Below are 21,825 nucleotides of genomic sequence, written 5' to 3' on the forward strand. Positions count from 1 at the left end.
TTCGCGCGCTAGCTGCTTTTAGCAGCCGTGCAAACGCTAAGCCGCCGCCCTCTGGGAGTGTATGTTAGCTTAGCAGAAGTGCGAACGAAAGGATCGCAGAGCGGCTACAAAATAATTTTGTGCAGTGTCAGAGTAGCTCCAGACCTACTCAGCGCTTGCGATCACTCCAGACTATTCAGTTCCTGTTTTGACGTCACGAACACGCCCTGCGTTCGGCCAGCCACGCCTGCGTTTCCCCAGCCACGCCTGCGTTTTTCCACTCCCTGAAAACGGTCAGTTGACACCCAGAAACGCCCACTTCCTGTCAATCACTCTGCGGCCAGCAGTGCGACTGAAATGCTTCGCTAGACCTTGTGTGAAACTACATCGTTCGTTGTAATTGTACGACGCGCGTGCCCATTGCGCCGCATACGCATGCGCAGAACTGCTGCTTTTTTGCCTTATCGCTGCGCTGCGACCAAAATCTGCTAGCAAACAACTTGGAATGACCCCCTATATTACTTAACCAAGTAACAAAACAGTACTGAACTAAATAACCACTGCAGGATCAGGAAGCACTGGGCGGGCGCCCAGCATCCTCTACGGACTACGAGAAAAGGATTTACCAGTAGGTAATTAAAATCCTATTTTCTCTTGTGTCCTAGAGGATGCTGGGGTCCACACTGGTACCATGGGGATGTACCAAAGCTCCCAGAACGGGAGGGAGAGCGCGGAGGCTCCTGCAGAACTGATTGACCAAACTTTAGGTCCTCAGAGGCCAAAGTATCGAACTTGTAGAACTTTGCAAATGTGTTCGACCCAGACCAAGTAGCCGCTCGCCAAAGCTGTAAAGCCGAGACACCCCGGGCAGCCGCACAGGAAGAACCCACCTTACGAGTAGAGTGGGCCTTAAAAGACATAGGACACGGCAATTCTGCCGTAGAATACGCATGCTGGATAGTAAACCTGATCCAGCGAGAGATAGTCTGCTTAGAAGCAGGACACCCAAGTTTCTTGGGATCATACAGGACAAACAGAGAGTCCGATTTCCTGTGACGATTTTCAGAGCCCTAACAACATCCAAGGACTTTGATGAAATTGAGGAGTCAGTAGCCACTGGCACCACAATAGGTTGGTTGATATGAAATGAAGACACAACCTTTGGAAGAAACTGCTGACGTGTACGGAGCTCAGTTCTATCTTCGTGGAAGATCAAGTAAGGGCTTTTACAAGACAAAGCCCCCAATTCTGACACACGTCTAGCAGAAGCTAAGGCCAACAACGTGACCGCCTTCCATGTAAGAAATTTGACCTCAACCTCCTGTAGAGGCTCAAACCAGTCTGACTGAAGGAACTGCAACACCACGTTAAGGCCCCTAGACGGTGCAAAGGGAGGTTGAATGTGCAGAACTCCCTTCAAAAAGGTCTGAGTGAGGGCAGCCAATTGTTTCTGTAAGAAAATGAACAGGGCCGAAATCTGGACCTTCACAGATCCCAACCTCAGGCCCATATCCACACCTGCATTCAGGAAGAGGAGGAAATGTCCCAGTTGAAACTTCACCGTAGGAAACTTCTTGGACTCATACCAAGATACATATTTTTTCCAAATACGATGGTAATGTTTAGACGTTACTCCTTTCCTAGCCTGTATCAGGGTAGGAATAACTTTGTTCGGAATGCCCTTCCGAGCTAATATCTGGCGTTCAACCTCCATGCCGTCAAACGTAGCCACGGCAAGTCTTGATAAACGAACGGCCCCTGCTGTAGCAGGTCCCCCCAAAGAGGAAGAGGCCTCGGCTCTTCCAGCAGTAGATCCAGAAGATCCGCGTACCAAGCCCTTCTTGGCCAGTCTTGAGCAATGAGGATTGCCTGAACTCTTGTTCTCCTTATGAGTTTTAGAACTCTTGGAATGAGTGGAAGTGGAGGAAACACGTACACCGACTGGAACTCCCACGGAGTCACTAGGGGGTCCACCGCCACGACTTGCGGGTCCCTTGACCTGGAACAATACCTCCGAAGCTTCTTGTTGAGACGAGAGGCCATCATGTCTATTTGAGGTACACCCCAAAGATCTGTTACCTCCGTGAACACCTCCGGATGGACTCCCCACTCTCCTGGATGGAGATCGTGTCTGCTGGGGAAGTCCGCTTCCCAGTTGTCCACTCCCGGAATGGAGATTGCAGACAGCGCCACTGAGTGCTTTTCTGCCCAGAGGATGATTCTTGTTACCTCTGACATTGCAGCTCTGCTCTTTGTTCTGCCCTGTCAGTTTATGTAGGCCACAGTCGTTACATTGTCCGACTGCAGTTGAATGGCTCGAACTCGCAGAAGATGAGCCGTTTGGAGAAGACCGTTGTAGACGGCTCTTAGTTCCAGAATGTTTAGTTGAAGACTGCATTCCAGGCTTGACCACCTTCCTTGGAAGGTTTCCCCCTGAATGACTGCGCCCCAGCCCCGGAGACTTGCATCAGCGGTAAGAAGGACCCAGTCCTGAATCCCGGACCTGCGGCCCTCCAGAAGGTGAGGCATTTGCAGCCACCAGAGGAGTGAAATCCTGGCTTTTCGGCGACAGACGTATCCTCTGATGCATGTGTAGGTGAGAACCCGACCATTTGTCCAGGAGATCCAGTTGGAAGGACCGAGCATGAAACCTTCTGTACTGTAGAGCCTAGTAAGAGGGAACCATCTTCCCCAGAAGACGGATGCACTGATAAACCGATACCTGGGTTGGCTTCAGTACATTCCGGACCATTGTTTGAATCACCAAAGCTTTCTCCTCCGGCAGAAACACCCTCTGCACTTCCATGTCGAGGATCATCCCCAGAAAAGACAATCTCCTTGTCGGCTCCAAATGTGACTTTGGAAGGTTCAGGATCCAACAGTGTTCCCTGAGCAGATGAGTCGTGAGAACAATGGACTGCAACATCGTCTCCTGGGACGATGCCTTTATCAGTAGATCGTCCAGATATGGGATTATATTCACCCCCTGTATGCGGAGGAGAACCATCATCTCGGCCATCACCTTGGTGAACACCCTCGGTTCTGTGGAGAGGCCGAATGGCAGTGCCAGAAATTGATAGTGACTGTCTAACAGTGCAAATCTGAGATAAGCCTAGTGTGGCGGCCAAATCGGAATGTGGAGGTACGTATCCTTGATATCCAGGGATACCAGGAATTCTCCCTCCTCTAGACCTGAAATCACTGCTCTGAGAGACTCCATTTTGAATTTGAACACCCTCAGGTAAGGGTTCAATGATTTCAAGTTCAAAATTGGTCTGACCGAACCATCCGGTTTCGGTACCACGAAAAGGTTTGAATAATAACCCTTGCTTTGTATATGAGGTGGAACTGGGACAATGACCTGTGATTTTTACCAATTTTAGGATGGCTTCCTGTAGGATAGCCCTGTCTGTCAGCAAAGCTGGCAAGCCTGATTTGAAGAATCGGTGAGGCGTGAGTTCTTGAAACTCCAGTCTATACCGCTGGGACACAATATCCTGTACCCAGGGATCCAGGCCGGATGACACCCAGACGTGGCTGAAACGTCTGAGTCTCGCACCCACCAGCCCGTCCTCCAGGCTTTGAGGTCCACCATCATGCTGAGGATTTTGAGGAACCAGAAGCAGTTCTGGGAGCCTGCGGGTGCAGGCTTTTGGGATTTTGCCCGACCACCTCTAAAGAAAGTGGTAGAAGGCTTGGGCTTTTTTGTCTTAGTGGTCCGAAAGGACTGCTGCACAGCTGAAGAAAACAGTTTCTTCATAGTAGGAGTAGCAGAGGGAAGGAAAGGTGACTTACCCGCGGTTGCCGTGGAATTCCACGCATCCAACGCTTCCCCAAATAGAGCCTGACCTGTGTAGGGTAGGTTCTCCACACTTCTCTTGGATTCCGCGTCTGCAGATCATTGGCGTAGCCAGAGTCCCCTGCGAGCTGATACCGACATGGAGGATATCCGTGCAGTCAGCGTACCCAGGTCTTTCATGGATTCCACCATGAACCCCGCAGAATCCTGTATGTTACTTAAAAACAATTCAATGTCACTAGTGCCACCACTTTGCTATGGCTTTAGAAATCCATGCACAGGCAATAGTGGGCCTTAAGGCCACTCCTGAAGCAGTGTATATGGATTTGAGCGTATTGTCAATCTTACGATCAGCCGGTTCTTTCAACGCGGTAGAACCAGGGACAGGTAAAACCACCTTTTTAGACAGTTTTTCATATCTTCCTCAGGGAAGGGAAAAGCAACCAGAACTCTTTTTGGGATCTGGAATTTTTTCTCCGGGTTTCCCCAGGATTTTTAAAATATAGCGCTTAATTCTTTAGACGCGGGAAAGGTTAGCGGGGATTTCTTATTATCAGTGAAGTAAGCCTCCTCAACCTGCTCAGGTGTAGTGTCATTAATGTTTAACACATCTCTAATGGCTTCATCATGAGCTGCACCCCTCTTTGCAAGGGATGCCGCCCCCCTCAGCATGTCCCCATCACCGTCTGAAGTATCAGAATCGGTATCCGTGTCATCTTGCATAATTTGGGCAAGTGCATGTTTCTGTGGGAACATGCTAGGGGATTTTGCAGGAATAGGGACACAGCCTGACCAAACTGCCCTGAGTTTCAGTCTCAGTATTAGATTCAACAATAGGGATCTGAGACAAAGCATTACAATCCTGTGTACATGGAATGGATCCCTCCTGAGAGGAATCATCTTCTGCAGCATATGACACAGAGTCAGTGGCGGAACTAGCAAGCGGTGGGCCCAGGTGCGACAAAATGCTTTGCCCCCCCCCCCCCCCCCATCCCATCCAAGTCTACCCCCTCACCCCTTGAGAGGATCTGTGAGGGGGACCTGCTCAGGGCCAGAGAAATGGATACCTAGCAACAGTGCCGTAACTAGACATTTTAGCACTGTGTGCAAGAAACGGCATCGGAGCCCCACCCCTGCATGCAAAACAGGGGCAGTGCGCGCCGTAGGCGCGCGCAAAAATACATAGTGGCGTGGCTTCGCGAGGAAGGGGTGTGGCCACAAAATAATACCAATTCCTAAAACGGTGCACAGTAGTCTACATTCTTCAAATTACGCCGCACAGTAGCACCACTACACCAGGTAGAGACCCTTTTACACCTTACAGCGAACAGATTCCTCTTTTTACACATTACGGCAGACAGCGTCCCCTTTTTACACATTACGGCAGACAGCGTCCCCCTTTTTATACATTACGGCAGACAGCGTCCCCTTTTTACACATAACGGCAGACAGTGTGACCTTGTTACACATAGCGGCAGACAGCGTGCACTTTTTACACATTACGGCAGACAGCGTACACTTTTTACACATAACGGCAGACAGCGTTCCCTTGTTAAACATAGCGGCAGACAGCGTACACTTTTTACACATAACGGCAGACAGCGTCCCCCTTTTTACACATTACGGCAGACAGCGTCCCCTTTTTACACATTACGGCAGACAGCGTAGACTTTTTACACATAGCGGCAGACAGCGTGCCCTTGTTACACATTACGGCAGACAGCGTGCCCTTGTTACACATTACGGCAGGCAGATTCCCCCTTTTTACACGTTGCGGCAGGCAGTCCCCCGTTTTTACACATTGCGGCAGGCAGATTCCCCATTTTTACACATTACGGCAGGCAGATTCTCCCTTTTTACACATAGCGGCAGGCAGATTCCCCATTTTTACACATTGCGGCAGGCAGATTCCCCATTTTTACACATTGCGGCAGGCAGTCCCCCCTTTTTACACATTGTGGCAGGCAGTCCCCCCTTTTTACACATTGCGGAAGGCAGTCCCCCATTTTTACACATAGCGGCAGGCAGTCCACCCTTTTTACACATTGCGGTAGGCAGTCCCCCATTTTTACACATAGCGGCAGGCAGTCCCAACAAATAAAGAGACAGAAAGAAATAAAGAAAGAGACAGACAGAAAGAAAGAAAGAAAGAAAGAAAGAAAGAGAAAGAAAGAAAGTAGAATCATACTTACCCTCTCCGCTGGATCAGGCTCCTCGTGCAGCTTGACGATTCCCGGGCAGTAGACGAGGTGGAGGAGGGAGCCGCAGCAGCGCTGTGTTATTGGTGGAGGCGCTGCTGCTGCTGCCCCCCTGCTTCACTATAGGCTGTTCTCGGAAGACAGCCTATAGTGAAGCAGAGGGGCAGCAGCAGCAGCGCCTCCACCAGTAACAAAGCGCTGCTGCGGCTCCCTCCTTCACCTCCGTCCTCCTCCTTCCCCCGTCCGTGCCGCTGCTCTTCTCCTCTGTGGGCGGCTGTGCGCTGCGGGCAGCGGTTGCCCGCAGCGCACAGCGGCATGTAATGAGTCAGTTTGACTCATTACATGCTTGGGCCCCTGGACAGAGACGGGCCCCAGTGCAACGCACTGCTTGCCCTGCCTGTAGTTCCGCCTCTGCACAGAGTCCCTAGACTTGGCTATGTGAGATAGTAAAAACCCACACACATACACACATGGAAATGTCAGACACAGGTTCCCCCCAAGTATGCCACAGAGAGACACAGAGACTGGAGCCAACCCACACACAGCGCTTTTTAAGGTAGAACTAATGACACTACCAGCGCTGTCTGTGTTCCTTAATAGACTACACAGACTTTACGCAGCCTCCCCCTCCCTTCTACAACCCCCTGGTACCGTACAAGATAGCTGGAGTTGACTTGGAGGGACAGCTCTCCCTGGCAGTGCTTCTGCAGGCAGGAAGATGGCGCTGAGCGCTGCTGAGTCTGCTCTGAGGAGAAGCTCCGCCCCCTTTCATAGCGCTGCTTCCCGTTCTCCTGTAGTTTATACTGGCCTGAGGAATTGTGCTGGCAGCGATCCTGGGACCCTGACAGGCTTGTTGCACAGTGTAGGGTGTAGGCGCTGGCTCAGGGCGCCCCTCACAGCGCCGCACCATGTACCGCTGAGCCCCGGAGCACAGTTAGTACTGCGCTCCCTACACTGTTGCCGCCATCTTCACACCGGCTCACCGCTTGCCAGGGGGGCCGGTGACTACCTCGCCACTGATCTTCTGGCTCTGTAAGGGTGTGATGGCATGCTGCTGGGGTGAGCGATCCCCTGTGGCGGATAACGTTCGATCCCCTCAGGAGCTCAGTGTCCTGTCAGCAGACATAGTGGCTCAGATCCCGCAGGGCGGACACTACTCCCCCCCCTTAGTCCCTCGAAGCAGGGAGGCTGTTGCCAGCAGCCACCCTGTGCCTAAACTCTAAAAAAACAAAACACTAAAATAATTCCTATGGAGCTCCCCTAGCTGTGACCGACTCCTCCGGGCCCATTTTCTAAACTGAGTCTGGTAGGGGGGGCATAGAGGGAGGAGCCAGCCCACACTCTCAAACTCTTAAAGTGCCAGTGGCTCCTAGTGGACCCGTCTATACCCATGGTACTAATGTGGACCCCAGCATCCTCTAGGACGTAAGAGAAAGTAGTTGTGACGTGCACTTCATGTTACAAAAAATACATCTTTTAGGTTTAACTAACTGCATGCATCGGTGAGTTCCCAGAAAGTCTGCCCAATGTTTTAAAGTAGCAATAATTTAAAAGGTAATTGAATCCTATGAACTCATCAGGCACAAAAGGCGACCAATAGAATTTTACAGAAAGGAAGTGAGGCTAGACATATAAACGCAGATCCGTTTACACAGTTTGGTTGTTAATCTAGTCAGCTGCAAAATAAACATGTGGCACGTGTAGTACCAAGCTAGCCACAGATCTAGCCAGTGATGGAAACATGTTACATGTGTTCAGTCACGTGTAGTGAAAAGCTAGCCACAGATCTAGCCAGTGATGGAAACATGTCACGTGTGGTCAGATACGTGTAGTACCAAGCTAGCCACAGATCTAGCCAGTGATAGAAACACGTCACATGTGGTCAGTCACGTGTAGTGAAAATCTAGCCACAGATCTAGCCAGTAATGAAAACATGTTGCATGTGGTCTGTTACGTGTAATACCAAGCTAGCCACAGATCTAGCCAGTGATGGAAACATGTCACGTGTGATCAGTCACGTATAGTATTTAGCTAGCCACAGATCTAGCCAGTAATGGAAACATGTCACACGTAGTCAGTCACATGTAGTACCAAGCTAAACACAGATCTAACCAGTAATGGAAACATCTCACGTGTGGTCAGTCACATGTAGTACCAAGCTAGCCACAGATCTAGCCAGTGATGGAAACATGTCACGTGTGGTCAGTGACGTATAGTACCTAGCTAGCCACAGATTTAGCCAGAAATGGAAACATGTTGCATGTGGACTGTTACATGTAGTACCAAGCTAGCCACAGATCTAACCAGTGATGGAAAGAAACATGTTGTGTGTGATCAGTGTGGTCAGTCACGTGTAGTACTAAGCTAGTCATAGATCTAGCCAGTGATGGAAACATATTGCGTGTGCTCAGTCACATGTAGTACCAAGCTAGCCACAGATCTAGCCAGTGATGGAAAATGTCAAATGTGGTCGGTCACATGTATTACCAAGCTAGCCACAGATCTAGCCAGTGATGGAAACATGTCGCGTGTCTCAGTCACTTGTATTACCAAGCTAACCACAGATCTAGCCAGTGATGGAAACATGTCGCGTGTCTCAGTCACTTGTATTACCAAGCTAACCACAGATCTAGCCAGTGATGGAAACATGTTGCGTGTCTCAGTCACGTGTAGTACCAAGCTAACCACAGATAGCCAGTGATGGAAACATGTCACATGTGGTCGGTCACGTGTAGTGAAAAGCTAACTATAGATCTAGCCAGTGATGGAAACATGTCACATGTGGTCAGTCACATGTAGTACCAAGCTAGCCACAGATCTAGCCAGTGATGGAAACACATTGCATGTGGTCAGTGACTTGTAGTATCAAGCTAGCCACAGATCTAGCCAGTGATGGAAACATGTCACATGTGGTCAGTCACGTCTAGTACCACGCTAACCACAGATCTAGCCAGTGATGGAAACATGTCACGTGGTCAGTCACGTCTAGTACCACGCTAACCACAGATCTAGCCAGTGATGGAAACATGTCACCTGTGGTCAGTCACGTCTAGTACCACGCTAACCACAGATCTAGCCAGTGATGGAAACATGTCACATGTGGTCAGTCACGTCTAGTACCACGCTAACCACAGATCTAGCCAGTGATGGAAACAAATCTCCATGAGTGAGCATCTGAACATTTGTGTATTTTGGTCAACAGCAGTAACATTCATGAACACTATTTACAATAACAAAAAACATAGGGGGGTCATTCCGAGTTGTTCGCTCGCAAGCTGCTTTTAGCAGCTTTGCACACGCTAAGCCGCCGCCTACTGGGAGTGAATCTTAGCTTATCAAAATTGCGAACGAAAGATTAGCAGAATTGCGAATAGACACTTCTTAGCAGTTTCTGAGTAGCTCCAGACTTACTCGGCATCTGTGATCAGTTCAGTGCTTGTCGTTCCTGGTTTGACGTCACAAACACACCCAGCGTTCGCCCAGACACTCCTCCGTTTCTCCAGCCACTCCCACGTTTTTCCCAGAAACGGTAGCGTTTTTTCACACACACCCGTAAAACGGCCAGTTTCCACCCAGAAACACCCACTTCCTGTCAATCACATTACGATCATCAGAACGAAGAAAAACCTCGTAATGCCGTGAGTAAAAAACCTAACTGCATAGCAAATTTACTTGGCGCAGTCGCACTGCGGACATTGCGCATGCGCATTAGCGACTAATCGCACCGTTGCGAGAGAAAAAATAACGAGCGAACAAACTCGGAATGACCCCCATATTTAATAAAAACAAAGACTGTGCATAGAATGGTGAGCAACTGGGAATTATTCCCTTATTTTGATGATGTGTGCACTAAACTAATTAAAATGGTTTATCATACCAAAATAGACCTTAAAAGTCCTTGTACATAAATAAGGAGCATCTTTCATACTATCAATACTATCCTCCTATCTATACTTTCTTCCTATCTATACTATCTTCCTATCTATATCCTATATATACTATCATCCTAACTATACTAATATCGTATATCTACTATCCTCCTATCTATACTATCATCCTATCTATACTATCATACAACACGGTCGAGTCACATAATTATGACCACCTCCTGCATTTGACGTCAGCAGTGTGTAGCCCATGAAGTACGTCACGTCTCATGCGCTGGCTTGGTGGGTACATAAGGTGTGCGATAGGCCTTCTGCACACATATCACTCGTTGCTGTCATGGGTAAAAGGGGCGATTTATATGAGTTGCAAAAAAGAATGATTATTGGTTTTCAGGCCATGGGTGGCAGTATTTCTGAAACAGCGCAGTCTGTGAACTGTTCGGGTGCTGCTGTGGTGAAGGTGTATCATGACTGGACAAATAGCACCACTGCGAATAACCGATGTGGAAACTGCGGAGCATCACATGCCACTGATGTGAGAGGTGAACGTCGGCTACAAATGTGTGTGAGGGCCGACTGACACACTACAGTGGAGTGGCTCACCGTCAAAATGAACCTGGGAGCTACCAGACGTGTGTCTAAAAAGACAGTTAAGCCCATGTAGCTGCTGTCTGTGCTGCACACAGTGGTTACTGTGGCTATTAGCTGGTGGTCATAATAATGTGACTCGACCGTATATCTATACCAGGCCTGACCAACCTATGGCTCTCCAGCTGTTGTAAAACTACGAGTCCCAGCATAGTCTGCCACAGTTTTGCTATTAGGGAATGCTAAAACTGTGGCAGGGCATGCTGAGATATGTAGTTTCACAGCAGCTGGAGAGCCACAAGTTGGCCAGGCCTGATCTATACTATCATCCTAACTATACCATGATCCGTTCTATAAAATATAAAATGACGATTTCCTGTCAGAATAAATGTGTGTGCCTGGAAATAGTAACATACCTGGTAAAGATCGTTTCGTACGTTGATAATATCCTCACATACAACGCCAGAGGTAATTTCTAGGAAGAGCCTAACCAGTTCAATGTGAAGGTGGATAACAGATAGATGAAGAATGCTGGAATCAAAACAAACAAAAAACATTATCTAATTTAGCAATTGCACAAAATAGCAGCTACAAACAGAGCAGATAACAAGCAGGGTAAAGAATGAAAGATTAATTTTAACCTATTAAGACTCAATGGGGGACATTCCGAGTTGATCGTAGCTGTGCTAAATTTAGCACAGCTACGATCATGTTCCCAGACATGCGGGGGTACACCCAGCACAGGGCTAGCCCGCCCCGCATGTCTGTCCGGCCCTTCCCCCCTGCACAAGTATAAAAGCATCGCACAGCGGCGATGCTTTTGTACTTGTTGAGTAACTCTCCGAGCTGCTCCTGCGGCTGACCAGGAGTTGCTCGTCGCTGACCCCGGTCGCAGCGGCTGCATCTGACGTCATGCAGCCCGTCCCACCGCACGGTCCCAAAACGACGGGCAAACGCCGCCATGCCGCCCCCTCCCGCCCAGGGACCGCCTCTGCCTGTCAATCAGGCAAAGGCGATTGCTAGGGAACGACGGCATGTGCCGGCGCATGCGCAGTTCCGACCTGATCGCTGCACTGCGAACAACTGCAGCAAGCGATCGGGTCGGAATGACCCCCATTGTCCTATTAATACATAGATTTCTGCACAACTTAAAGGGGGATATTCAATTGTTTGAAAAGTCAGTTGGGTGTCTGTTTTTTCCTATCTAATAGACAGGAAAAAAACAGACACCCAACCGATTTTTCAAACATTTGAATTCCCCCCAAAGTGTCTTATTTTGTGCTCATTGTACAAAATGTCAATGATTGTCATTCCTCATGTATCTCTAATATTTTATGAACATTCTCAAAACAAAAATATCGATGTTCGCTTGTTTATTTCCCTCCAGAGTCACATTGTTGAAGATGCCACAAAGCAAATTACAACATGTGTTTCTCCTAGACCACAAATAGGGCCACAGTCAAGGAAAAAATGCTCAACTGATCTTAGGTTTGACAACATTGGGCACATGACAGCAATAAATGAGACTGGCAAACAACCTTGTTGTGCATACTGCTCATAGGAAAAACCTACCACAATGGGCGGAATTCAATTGTCATCACCCCCGATCTTCCGTCTAAAGTGACGAGAGTTCACAGGGGGCGATATACAATTGATGTCCCCTATTGCGCTGATTGCGTTCATTAGTGTAAATGCAGCTAAACCCGACTAAACTAATAGGCGCAATCGGGAAAAGTGTAGTTTTCAGCGCCCACACAGATCACTTTTCACACATTTCAGCTCGCCACCCCCAGCAGGTGCGAGCTGAAATGTAGACGCCCGAACAGAGCTCTATTTGAGTTGCTCAGTTGTGTGCCATCTAGTGGCTGCCAGCCACAAATAGATTTGAATTCCGCCCAATATGTGATAAGGGTAACAAAATACCCTGTACGAAATGCATAGGACACTTAATAATTTTGTAACTTGGGCCTGATATGTAAAAATATTGGCATATTCTTGTTTAGAATGTTTGTCTGAGTAATGCTGGGTACACACTGGCAGATACCTGTATATTGGCCGATCAATTGATCTGTCAATATATCATTAACTGATCAGCCGGCGTGTACAAACAATATGTCTGTGAACAACGTCGTTCACAGACATATCGGGTCGGCCCTGCTGCACACACAATGACCAATATATCTGGAAATATACTGGGGTATCGTGCTGTGTGTATGGCCGACCCTCATATATACGATAGGTCGGCCGTGGGCTGGATTATTTAAATTAGTTGTTACTTGTCCCGGACCGACTCCCTGCAGCTCACCTGTCCTCTGGGGTATGTGTCTGATGTCTCTGTCAACACCGACTGTGTGGGGGCCGTGTGCTGCCTGTGGGAGAATCAGAATGTGTGCCCAGTCTGTGTGCCGCTGCCGCATGCGGAGCGGGGGGTAAACTGTGTTCTGCCTGCGGCAGACTGCGTGTCTGGACTGTGTGCCGCTGCCGCATGCGGGGCCGGGGGTGACTGTGTTCTGCCTGCGGGAGACTGCGTGTCCAGTCCATGTACCGCTGCCGCATGCGGGACGGGGGATGACTGTGTGCTGACTGCGGAGTCTCTGATGATTCGGCAGCGGAAGGATGGTCTGGGGAGCCTCTCCTCGCTGCGGCCTGTGAGAGACATGCTGCAGGGGCTTCGAAACCTTGGAGGTGGGGGAGAAAGGGGAGGCAGTTGGGCCCCGGGATGTGGTGTCCAACCCAGCTTGTGCTGCTGCTCCCGGTTCCCAGTGAGTCTGGGGAGGAATGTCTACATGAGCGAGGAGGAGGTGTGGGGGCTGGTTGGTGAGTGGGGCGCACGGGACTGTGCTCACGCCTGGCCAGGGTGTGTTTCCCCATTGTGTCTGTTCTCATCTACCCTTTATCTACTCTAGCGCGATGTCTGGCTGGCACCCACTATTCCCCGGCTATCCCCATTCTACCCCCCCCCCCCTTGTCATAGTGCCCAGGAGGCTATCACCCCATTCTATACCACCCCTTGTCACAGGGCCCAGGAGACTACCACCCCCATTGTACACCCCTTGGCACAGGGCCCAGATTATCAGTTCCTGATCCCCAGGCTGATTTAAGTCACATATAAGCCCCCATACACTTGCAACATTTTGGCTCAATCCTTTTATCCCCTGACGGTCGAGTTGGGGGATTGGGGATATTAAACATGTTTAAAAATCCCGATCCCCGCAGGGATGGCGGAATCGGGCATTTTTAACATGCTTAATTTCCCTGATCCCTCGATGGATCGCTGTTCATCAGTGGCCGCCTAACGGTACAATCTGTACCGACATGTCGGGAGATTGCAACCGCAGATGTATCCACCAGCCTGCTGTCTCCTTTCACTTGGTAAAGCTGGGTATACACTAGACAACATTGCAAACAAATTTGCCGATAACGACCATTTGCTACCACAAATTTATTTTATCGTCCAGTGTGTACACACTAGATCGCTAGCAACATCCCCAGTCAGCTTTGCATGCAGCTCAATCTGAGGATGTCACTAGTGATGCCACTCCGCACCCCGCCGCTGCTGACATCAGCAAGTGTGTATGCACTTGCCGATGCCGACACCCCGCTGAGTCCCGTCACTACCGAGGTCACCGATTACACACATTGTTTAGTGTGTACCCGGCATTACACTCCTGGGCGGTTGATGCACACAGATAGTAGCAGCTACCCCATGTTGTCCCTCTATGTCCACCTCGATGTCCATGGCCATGCTCTATGATAAATGTAGTCCATCAGGGCCTGTGTTATCTATATACTGTAGGTTTGCAGGGACATGATCACACTGACGGTGAGGTCTGCATGCCTTATAGGGCTTAGTACAGCCATCACCGGATCCGGGTTCTCCCCCATCCTGTACTCTCATTCCGCATGCATAGGACTGAGGAAGGGAAGAATTAGGAATATGGAACAGTTCTGCAATCACATCTGTCTACATGCAGTGATTATTGGGAGTTGGGTCTTTTGCGTATGATCCTTTGTACATTTTGGATTTGAATTGTGTGCCTTTTGGATGATTGAAATGCATAAAAATAGAAAACACATATAGATGTAGCCAAGCTCATCCATCCTGCGTCCGAGGAACAGATGCGACTTAATACGCTGCCCATTTATTCCTAAAGGCAAGTGTACTTAGACGCATGAACACATCCTAGTCACGGGCACACTTGACACGCTTGGATTGACATGAATACGCCAAGTTGCAGGACGGATGAGTGTGGTTACATCTGTATTTGAGGAGCGTGTTGCTGTTCTGATGTGTAGTGACACGTGGTATGTGTTAGGGTATACATATGTTTTACCGGCAGACGGGATGCCAGCTGTCAGAATCCTGGCAAAGAGTCCCTTCGCGGGCACGCTGCACTCGCCACGCTTCGAGCCTTGTGGCTCGTTTTGCTTGCCAAAGGTTATATTCCTACTCGGTGGTGGCGTTGACCCACCAACCGAGTAGGAATAACCTGCAGTGGTCGGGATTCAGGGGTCTGTCTCCTGATCGCCGGGATCCCGACAGCCAGAATTTTAATTGCATCCCGTGTGTTAGTCCCAGGGAGATCCAGGCAGCTGTAAGCAGCATATAAAGCACCTGTCTATAAATTAACTCCTCCTTCATCACCCTCTACCTCTCACTCTCTGCTCATTACCTTCTGCCTCTCCCCATCATCCTCTGCCCATCACCTTCTCCTCGTCACACTCCTCTACCAGTCAGCATCTCACTCTCTGCTCATCAGCATCTGCAGATCACCCCCTGCCCCTCCTCATCACACTCTCCTCGTCAGCTTCTGCCTCTCACTCTCTGCTCATCACCCTCTGCCTGTCATCATGATCCTCTGCCCGTCACCCCTCTGCCTTTTCCTGTGTGCTCTTTAGAAGGATAGCCCATTACGTAAATTGCAGGAATATTTGACACATCTGCCAGTGTGTATAAAGGAAAGATTAATTGGCCAATGTCCTCAACAACAGATATAACTGCAGATGGCAGTGGTGGTTGGTCAGTGTGTATCAACTGCAGATATATCTGCAGATCAATTGATCTGCAGATATATCTTTAGGTGTGTACCCACCTTAAGTTTATCAATAAATATTTTAAAAATATCATATTATGGGTTTTAATAGGTTAAGACAAGGGGGGTCATTCCGAGTTGTTCGCTCGCAAGCTGCTTTTAGCAGCTTTGCACACGCTAAGCCGCCGCCTACTGGGAGTGAATCTTAGCTTATCAAAATTGCGAACGAAAGATTCGCAATATTGCGAAAAGACTTCTCTGTGCAGTTTCTGAGTAGCTCGAGACTTACTCTGCCAGTGCGATCAGTTCAGTGCTTGTCGTTCCTGGTTTGTCGTCACAAACACACCCAGCGTTCGCCCAGACACTCCTCCGTTTCTCCAGCCACTCCCGCGTTTTTTCCAGAAACGGTAGCGTTTTTTCACACACTCCCATAAAACGTCCAGTTTCCGCCCAGAAACACCCACTTCCTGTCAATCACATTACGATCACCAGAACGATGAAAAAACCTCGTAATGCCGTGAGTAAAATACCTAACTGCATAGCAAATTTACTTGGCGCAGTCGCACTGCGGACATTGCGCATGCGCATTAGCAACTAATCGCTCCGTTGCGAGAAAAAATTAATGAACGAACAACTCGGAATGACCCCCAATAATTGCTCACATAAATTTACTGTTACAGAAATAGTCTATAGTTAATATTGTAATTCTTACTTGTCCCCATTCTCATCCTGAGCTGCAGCTAGATGGCGCTGTACTGACAGCAACATTCTGACATCTCCAGTCACTGCGTAGTCAAACAGGGAAGCAGCGTGTCGCTTTGCAAGTTGCACGGTCTTCCCCAGGAAATAACAACCTGTAAAAAGTGAAAGTGGCACAGTCATAACTGTCGGATGAAGGTAGCGCAACAATGTTCTATAATACTTGGCTACTGCTTCTCCCAGACAACACAGTGATTTCATTTTCATTTCAATCTCTGCTTTATTTACAGACCTTTTCACACATGTACTTGCACTGTGTTTTTCACAGAAATGAAAAATGTGACAGTAACTCAAAGTCATGCATATTTTTCATGGGGACTGGTTGCTATGGGCAACTTCTCCACTGTATCTCTCTCAAAGGTTTGATACATCTACCCCTCAGAAGTTTTTAACTGGAATTGTAGAATTTCTAGGTTTTTATTTCAACAGGGCTGATGTCACAACGGATAAAAACACTGTGGGGGAGATTTATCCTTCTAAAAAGGACAATTAGAGAAGTCACCTATAACATCACATTCTAGCTATAAATTATGTACTACATTCTAGAAAATGGAAGCTAGAATATGACTGGTTGCTATGGGCAACAACTCCACATTCCCTTTTTAGAAGGTTTGATAAATATCCCCAAATGTATCCAACTGTACAAGTGGGGGTAATGCAATAGGGGGGCAGTTATAGAGTGATAAAACCAGCTCTGTACTATTGTTTCCATCTTATCACATAGCACTTGTATGGGTGTAACCAGAGGCGGATTGGCCATAGGGCTTACAGGGAAGATTCTCGGTGGGCCGACGCACCAGTGGGGCCTGTTTTGTTTGAGGACATGTGGTCCTTTTTATAGACATAATATATAAGATACAAAATAATTTGCATATATGAAAATGACTTTGCCACTTAGCCTGTCATTGCAGATGATCTAGTGTATGCTCTGTCTGCCTGCTTGGCTGACATATAAGATTGAGTGAATAGTGATTGGGATACGGTTGGTGTAATAATCAAGAAAATATATCTTTCTAAAGAATTATATAGTTTCCTAAATTCTGAAGGTGTATCATATAATGTGCTCATAATATTTAATTTTATTTCTTTTTAACTTCCCCCTTGATGCTGGACATGCCCACTATCTGGAAAGTCTTGGGGGGAGGGTGCTGCTGCCATGGCCCATGGCTAGACCTTACACCTCTGGTGCTGCCCATGTGGGGCCACTAGTACAAAGTTTTCCAGGGACGCTTTTTGTTCCCAATCCGCCCCTGGGTGTAACCAACTGAGAGCGTGCAAACCGTTACTGAAATACACAACTGCAAGCATAACAACCCTGATTACATTGTGCTAAGTGAGCGCACAAAGGACCCTATTCAGTAAGGATTGCAAATTCTGCTTAATAGCAGAAATTGCAATCCTTCTGATCGCATGCTGGGGGCCACCCATCACAGGGCAAGGCCACCCAGCATGCTACCTGCCTTCCCCCCCCTGCGACTACGCTGAAATTACGGTCGTACCACAATTTCAGCGTGATCACAGAAAGTAGAGTAGCCTCCTGCTGGTGCACCCTGGCTTTGACGGCAGGAGTGCCACCACCTACTTTCTTATCGCAGTGGCTGCATGTGACGTCACACAGTCACCCCCCTCACACCCGATTGACAGGCAGAGGCGTTCGCATTTACTGCAGGGTGCCCACAGAAAATGCGGGTGGATGCATAGGACGGTCCCTGAAATGGAAAACCGAGATTGTATTTTGGCAAAAGGAAAGAGAAGGCCGTCTTCTGAAACATCAATAAGGGACACTATTCCTCGATTAAACCATGCGTCAAGCTTCATGTCCGGAATAAGAGTCGCCATCCCCACCAATTGTCAGATCAGAAGATGGTAGATGGTATTACCCATCTTGGCTTAAAGTTCTAACCATACTTTTCTCGTGGCCCGTACAATGGTAGCCATAAGACATCTGTCAATGGAAGAGGATGTACCAATCCCCTCTCCAGACAGACCCACGGTTTGAGATCATTTCCGTTAAACCATGCACTAGTGTGGGCGAGAATACTAGCTGCTTGATATGAGTGCAAATTCGGATAAGCTAAGCCTCCTTCAGATTTAGGAAGCCACATAATCTTTTTGGATAATTTCGGTTTCTTGTTGCACCAAACAAATCTAGTAAATATAGAATTGAATTTCGCTAGTAAATGACAAGGATGGGGATGGGTATAGATCAAACAGGCAGTAACATCATTTTAATCCCTGCTATGCGTCCCATCCACGACACGTGATACAACATCCAATCAGAGGAAATTTGTGAGAACTTTCTTAAGAGAGGAGAGTAATTAGCTAAAATGAGGTCTGACACTTTCAGTGTGATCTGGACACCTAAATATTTAAGGCTTCTATCCTGCCAGTCAAACGAGTAGAGCTCCCTCAAAGTATCCAGTAAAGCTGGAGTAAAATTGACAGGAAGGCCTTCTGTTTTAGTTTTATTCAATTTGTAGTAAGATATTTTGGAAAACGCTTCCAGAACCACATGGAGGTGCTGCAAAGATGAAAGAGCGTCTACCAATGTAAGAAAAAATAGGATTTTTAATACCTACCGGTAAATCCTTTTCTATGAGTCCGTAGAGGATGTTGGGCCGCTCAAAGAACCATGGGGTATAGACGGGATCCGCAGGAGACATGGGCACTTCAAGACTTTCAAAGGGGCGTGACCTGGCTCCTCCCTCGATATCCCCCACCAGACTCAGTTTGGAACTGTGCCCGGCGAGACGGACATTTCGAGGAAAGGATTTAACAACAAAGGTGAGCACAACACCAGCTCACGCCATAAGCATGCCGTACAACATGGCAGATAACTGAACACATGTCAATGGACATGAACAAGATTCAGCAAGAAGCTGAATAAAAACAACTGTGTTTAACCAGAACTACACTGCAGATACAGTACGCACTGGGACGGGCGCCCAACATCCTCTACGGACTCATAGAAAAGGATTTACCGGTAGGTATTCAAAATCCTATTTTCTATTTCGTCCTAGAGGATGTTGGGCCGCTCAAAGAACCATGGGGATTATACCAAAGCTCTAAAACCGGGCGGGAGAGTGCGGATGACTCTGCAGCACCGATAGACCAAAACTAAGGTCTTCATCGGCCAAGGTATCAAACTTGTAAAACTTAGCAAACGTGTTTGACCCTGACCAAGTAGCAGCTCGGCAAAGCTGCAATGCCGAGACCCCCCCTGGGCAGCCGCCCAGGAGGAGCCCACCTTCCTAGTGGAATGGGCATTTACCGATTTCGGTAACGGCAAGCCTGCCTTGGAATGAGCCTGCTGAATTATTTGACAAATCCAGCGGGCAATGGTCTGCTTGGAAGCAGGACATCCAATCTTATTGGGAGCGTATAAAATAAACAGAGACTCTGTTTTCCGCAATGGAGCCGTTCTGGCTACATAGATTTTCAAAGCTCTGACCACATCCAGAGACTTATCCTCAGCCAAAGCGCCAGTAGCCACTGGAACCACAATAGGTTGGTTAATATGAAAAGAGGAAACCACCTTTGGCAGAAATTGTTGCCGAGTTCTTAACTCAGCACGATCTTCATGTGAGATCAAATAAGGGCTCTTGTGAGACAAGGCCGCCAACTCTGACACCCGCCTAGCGGATGCCAATGCCAATAAAATGACAACCTTCCAAGTGAGGAATTTCAACTCCACTTTACGTAAAGGTTCAAACCAATGTGACTGAAGGAACGACAACACCACGGTAAGGTCCCAAGGTGCCACAGGGGGCACAAAAGGAGGTTGGATATGCAACACCCCTTTCACAAAGGTCTGCACCTCAGGAAGTGAGGCCAATTGTTTCTGAAAGAAAATGGACAAAGCAGAAATCTGCACTTCAATGGAGCCCAATTTAAGGCCCGCATCCACACCATTTTGTAGAAAATGGAGAAAACGGCCAAGGTTAAATTTCTCCACAGGAGCTTTCTTGGACTCGCACCAGGAAATATATTTCCTCCAAATACGGTGATAGTGCTTCGACGTCACACTCTTCCTGGCAAGGATAAGAGTAGGTATGACTTCACTGGGAATACCCTTTTGGGCTAAAATCTGGTGTTCAACCGCCATGCCGTCAAACGTAGCCGATGTAAGTCTTGATAGACGAACGGCCCCTGCCGCAGCAGGTCCTCGCGCAGAGGAAGAGGCCAGGGATCGTCGACCAGTAATGTCAGAAGATCCGGGTACCAAGTTCTCCTTGGTCAGTCCGGGAACACAAGGATCGCCGATATGCTTGTTCTTTTTAGAAGCCTCAGCACCTTTGGGATGAGAGGAACCGGAGGGAACACATACACTGAGGGGAACACCCAGGGTGTTGTCAGTGCATCCACCGCGTCCGCCTGAGGGTCCCTGGACCAGGAACAATACCTCGGAAGTTTCTTGTTGAGGCGAGACGCCATCATGTCTATATGGGGAACCCCCCATCGATTTGTTAGCAGCGTGAAGTCCTCCTGATGGAGGCTCCACTCTCCTGGATTCAGGTCGTGTCTGCTGAGGAAGTCTGCTTCCCAGTTGTCCACTCCCGGAATGAATATTGCAGACAGAGTGCTTGTATGCCTCTCCGCCCAGCGAAGAATCTTTGTGGCTTCCGCCATTGCCGCTCTGCTTCTTGTGCCGCCTTGGCGGTTTATGTAAGCTACTGCCGTGACATTGTCCGATTGGATCAGAACCGGCAGGTTTCGAAGAAGATGTTCCGCTTGTAGAAGGCCGTTGTAAATGGCCCTCAGTTCCAGAATGTTGATGTGAAGATGAGTTTCTGGACTTGACCATCTTCCCTGAAAGGTCACCCCCAGAGTGACTGCCCACCAACCTCGGAGATTTGCATCCGTGGTCACTAAGATCCAGTCCTGGATCCCGAACCGACGTCCTGCAAGGAGATGAGAGCTGTTGAGCCACCACAGGAGGGAGATCCTGGTGTTGGGAGATAGAATTATCTTCCGGTGCATATGCAGGTGGGATCCAGACCACTTGTCCAACAGATCCCACTGAAACACTCTGGCATGGAACCTCCCGAATTGGAGGGCCTCGTATGCCGCCACCATCTTTCCCAGCAACTGAATGCATTGATGAATGGAAACGGTTTTCGGTTTCAATAAGAGTTTTACCAAACTCTGAATTTCCAGAGCTTTCTCCACAGGGAGAAAAACCTTCAGCTGGACCGTGTCCAGAATCATGCCCAAAAACGCCAATCGGGTTGTCGGGATCAACTGTGATTTTGGCAAGTTCAGGAGCCAGCCGTGCTGTTGCAGAACTGACATGGACAGTGCAATGTCCTGTAACAACTTGTCTTTGGACTTCGCCTTTATCAGGAGATCGTCCAAGTACGGGATAATTGTAACTCCCTGCCTGCGCAGGAGAACCATCATTTCTACCATTACTTTGGTGAAAATCCTCGGAGCCGTGGACAGACCAAACGGCAACGTCTGAAATTGGTAGTGCGTATCCTGGATAGCAAACCTCAGGAAACTTTGGTGAGGATAAATGGGGACATGAAGGTAAGCGTTCTTTATGTCCAAGGAAACCATGAATTCTCCTTCCTCCAGACTGG

General features: G+C 48.4%; 1 protein-coding gene across 1 annotated transcript in view; it reads right to left on the reverse strand.

The window, feature by feature from the left end:
- NFKB1 (nuclear factor kappa B subunit 1) overlaps positions 1-21,825 on the reverse strand; it is a 242,643-nt gene that overhangs the window by 44,950 nt on the left and 175,868 nt on the right. The window contains exons 15-16 of the mRNA XM_063918320.1: positions 16,197-16,338; positions 10,868-10,982 (exon numbers count right to left, since the gene is read on the reverse strand). Of these exons, the coding sequence (XP_063774390.1) occupies positions 10,868-10,982; positions 16,197-16,338 (257 nt within the window). The remainder of the gene's footprint in view (positions 1-10,867; positions 10,983-16,196; positions 16,339-21,825) is intronic.

Source organism: Pseudophryne corroboree, chromosome 1, assembly GCF_028390025.1.
Source record: "Pseudophryne corroboree isolate aPseCor3 chromosome 1, aPseCor3.hap2, whole genome shotgun sequence".
Classification (NCBI taxonomy): Eukaryota; Metazoa; Chordata; class Amphibia; order Anura; family Myobatrachidae; genus Pseudophryne; species Pseudophryne corroboree.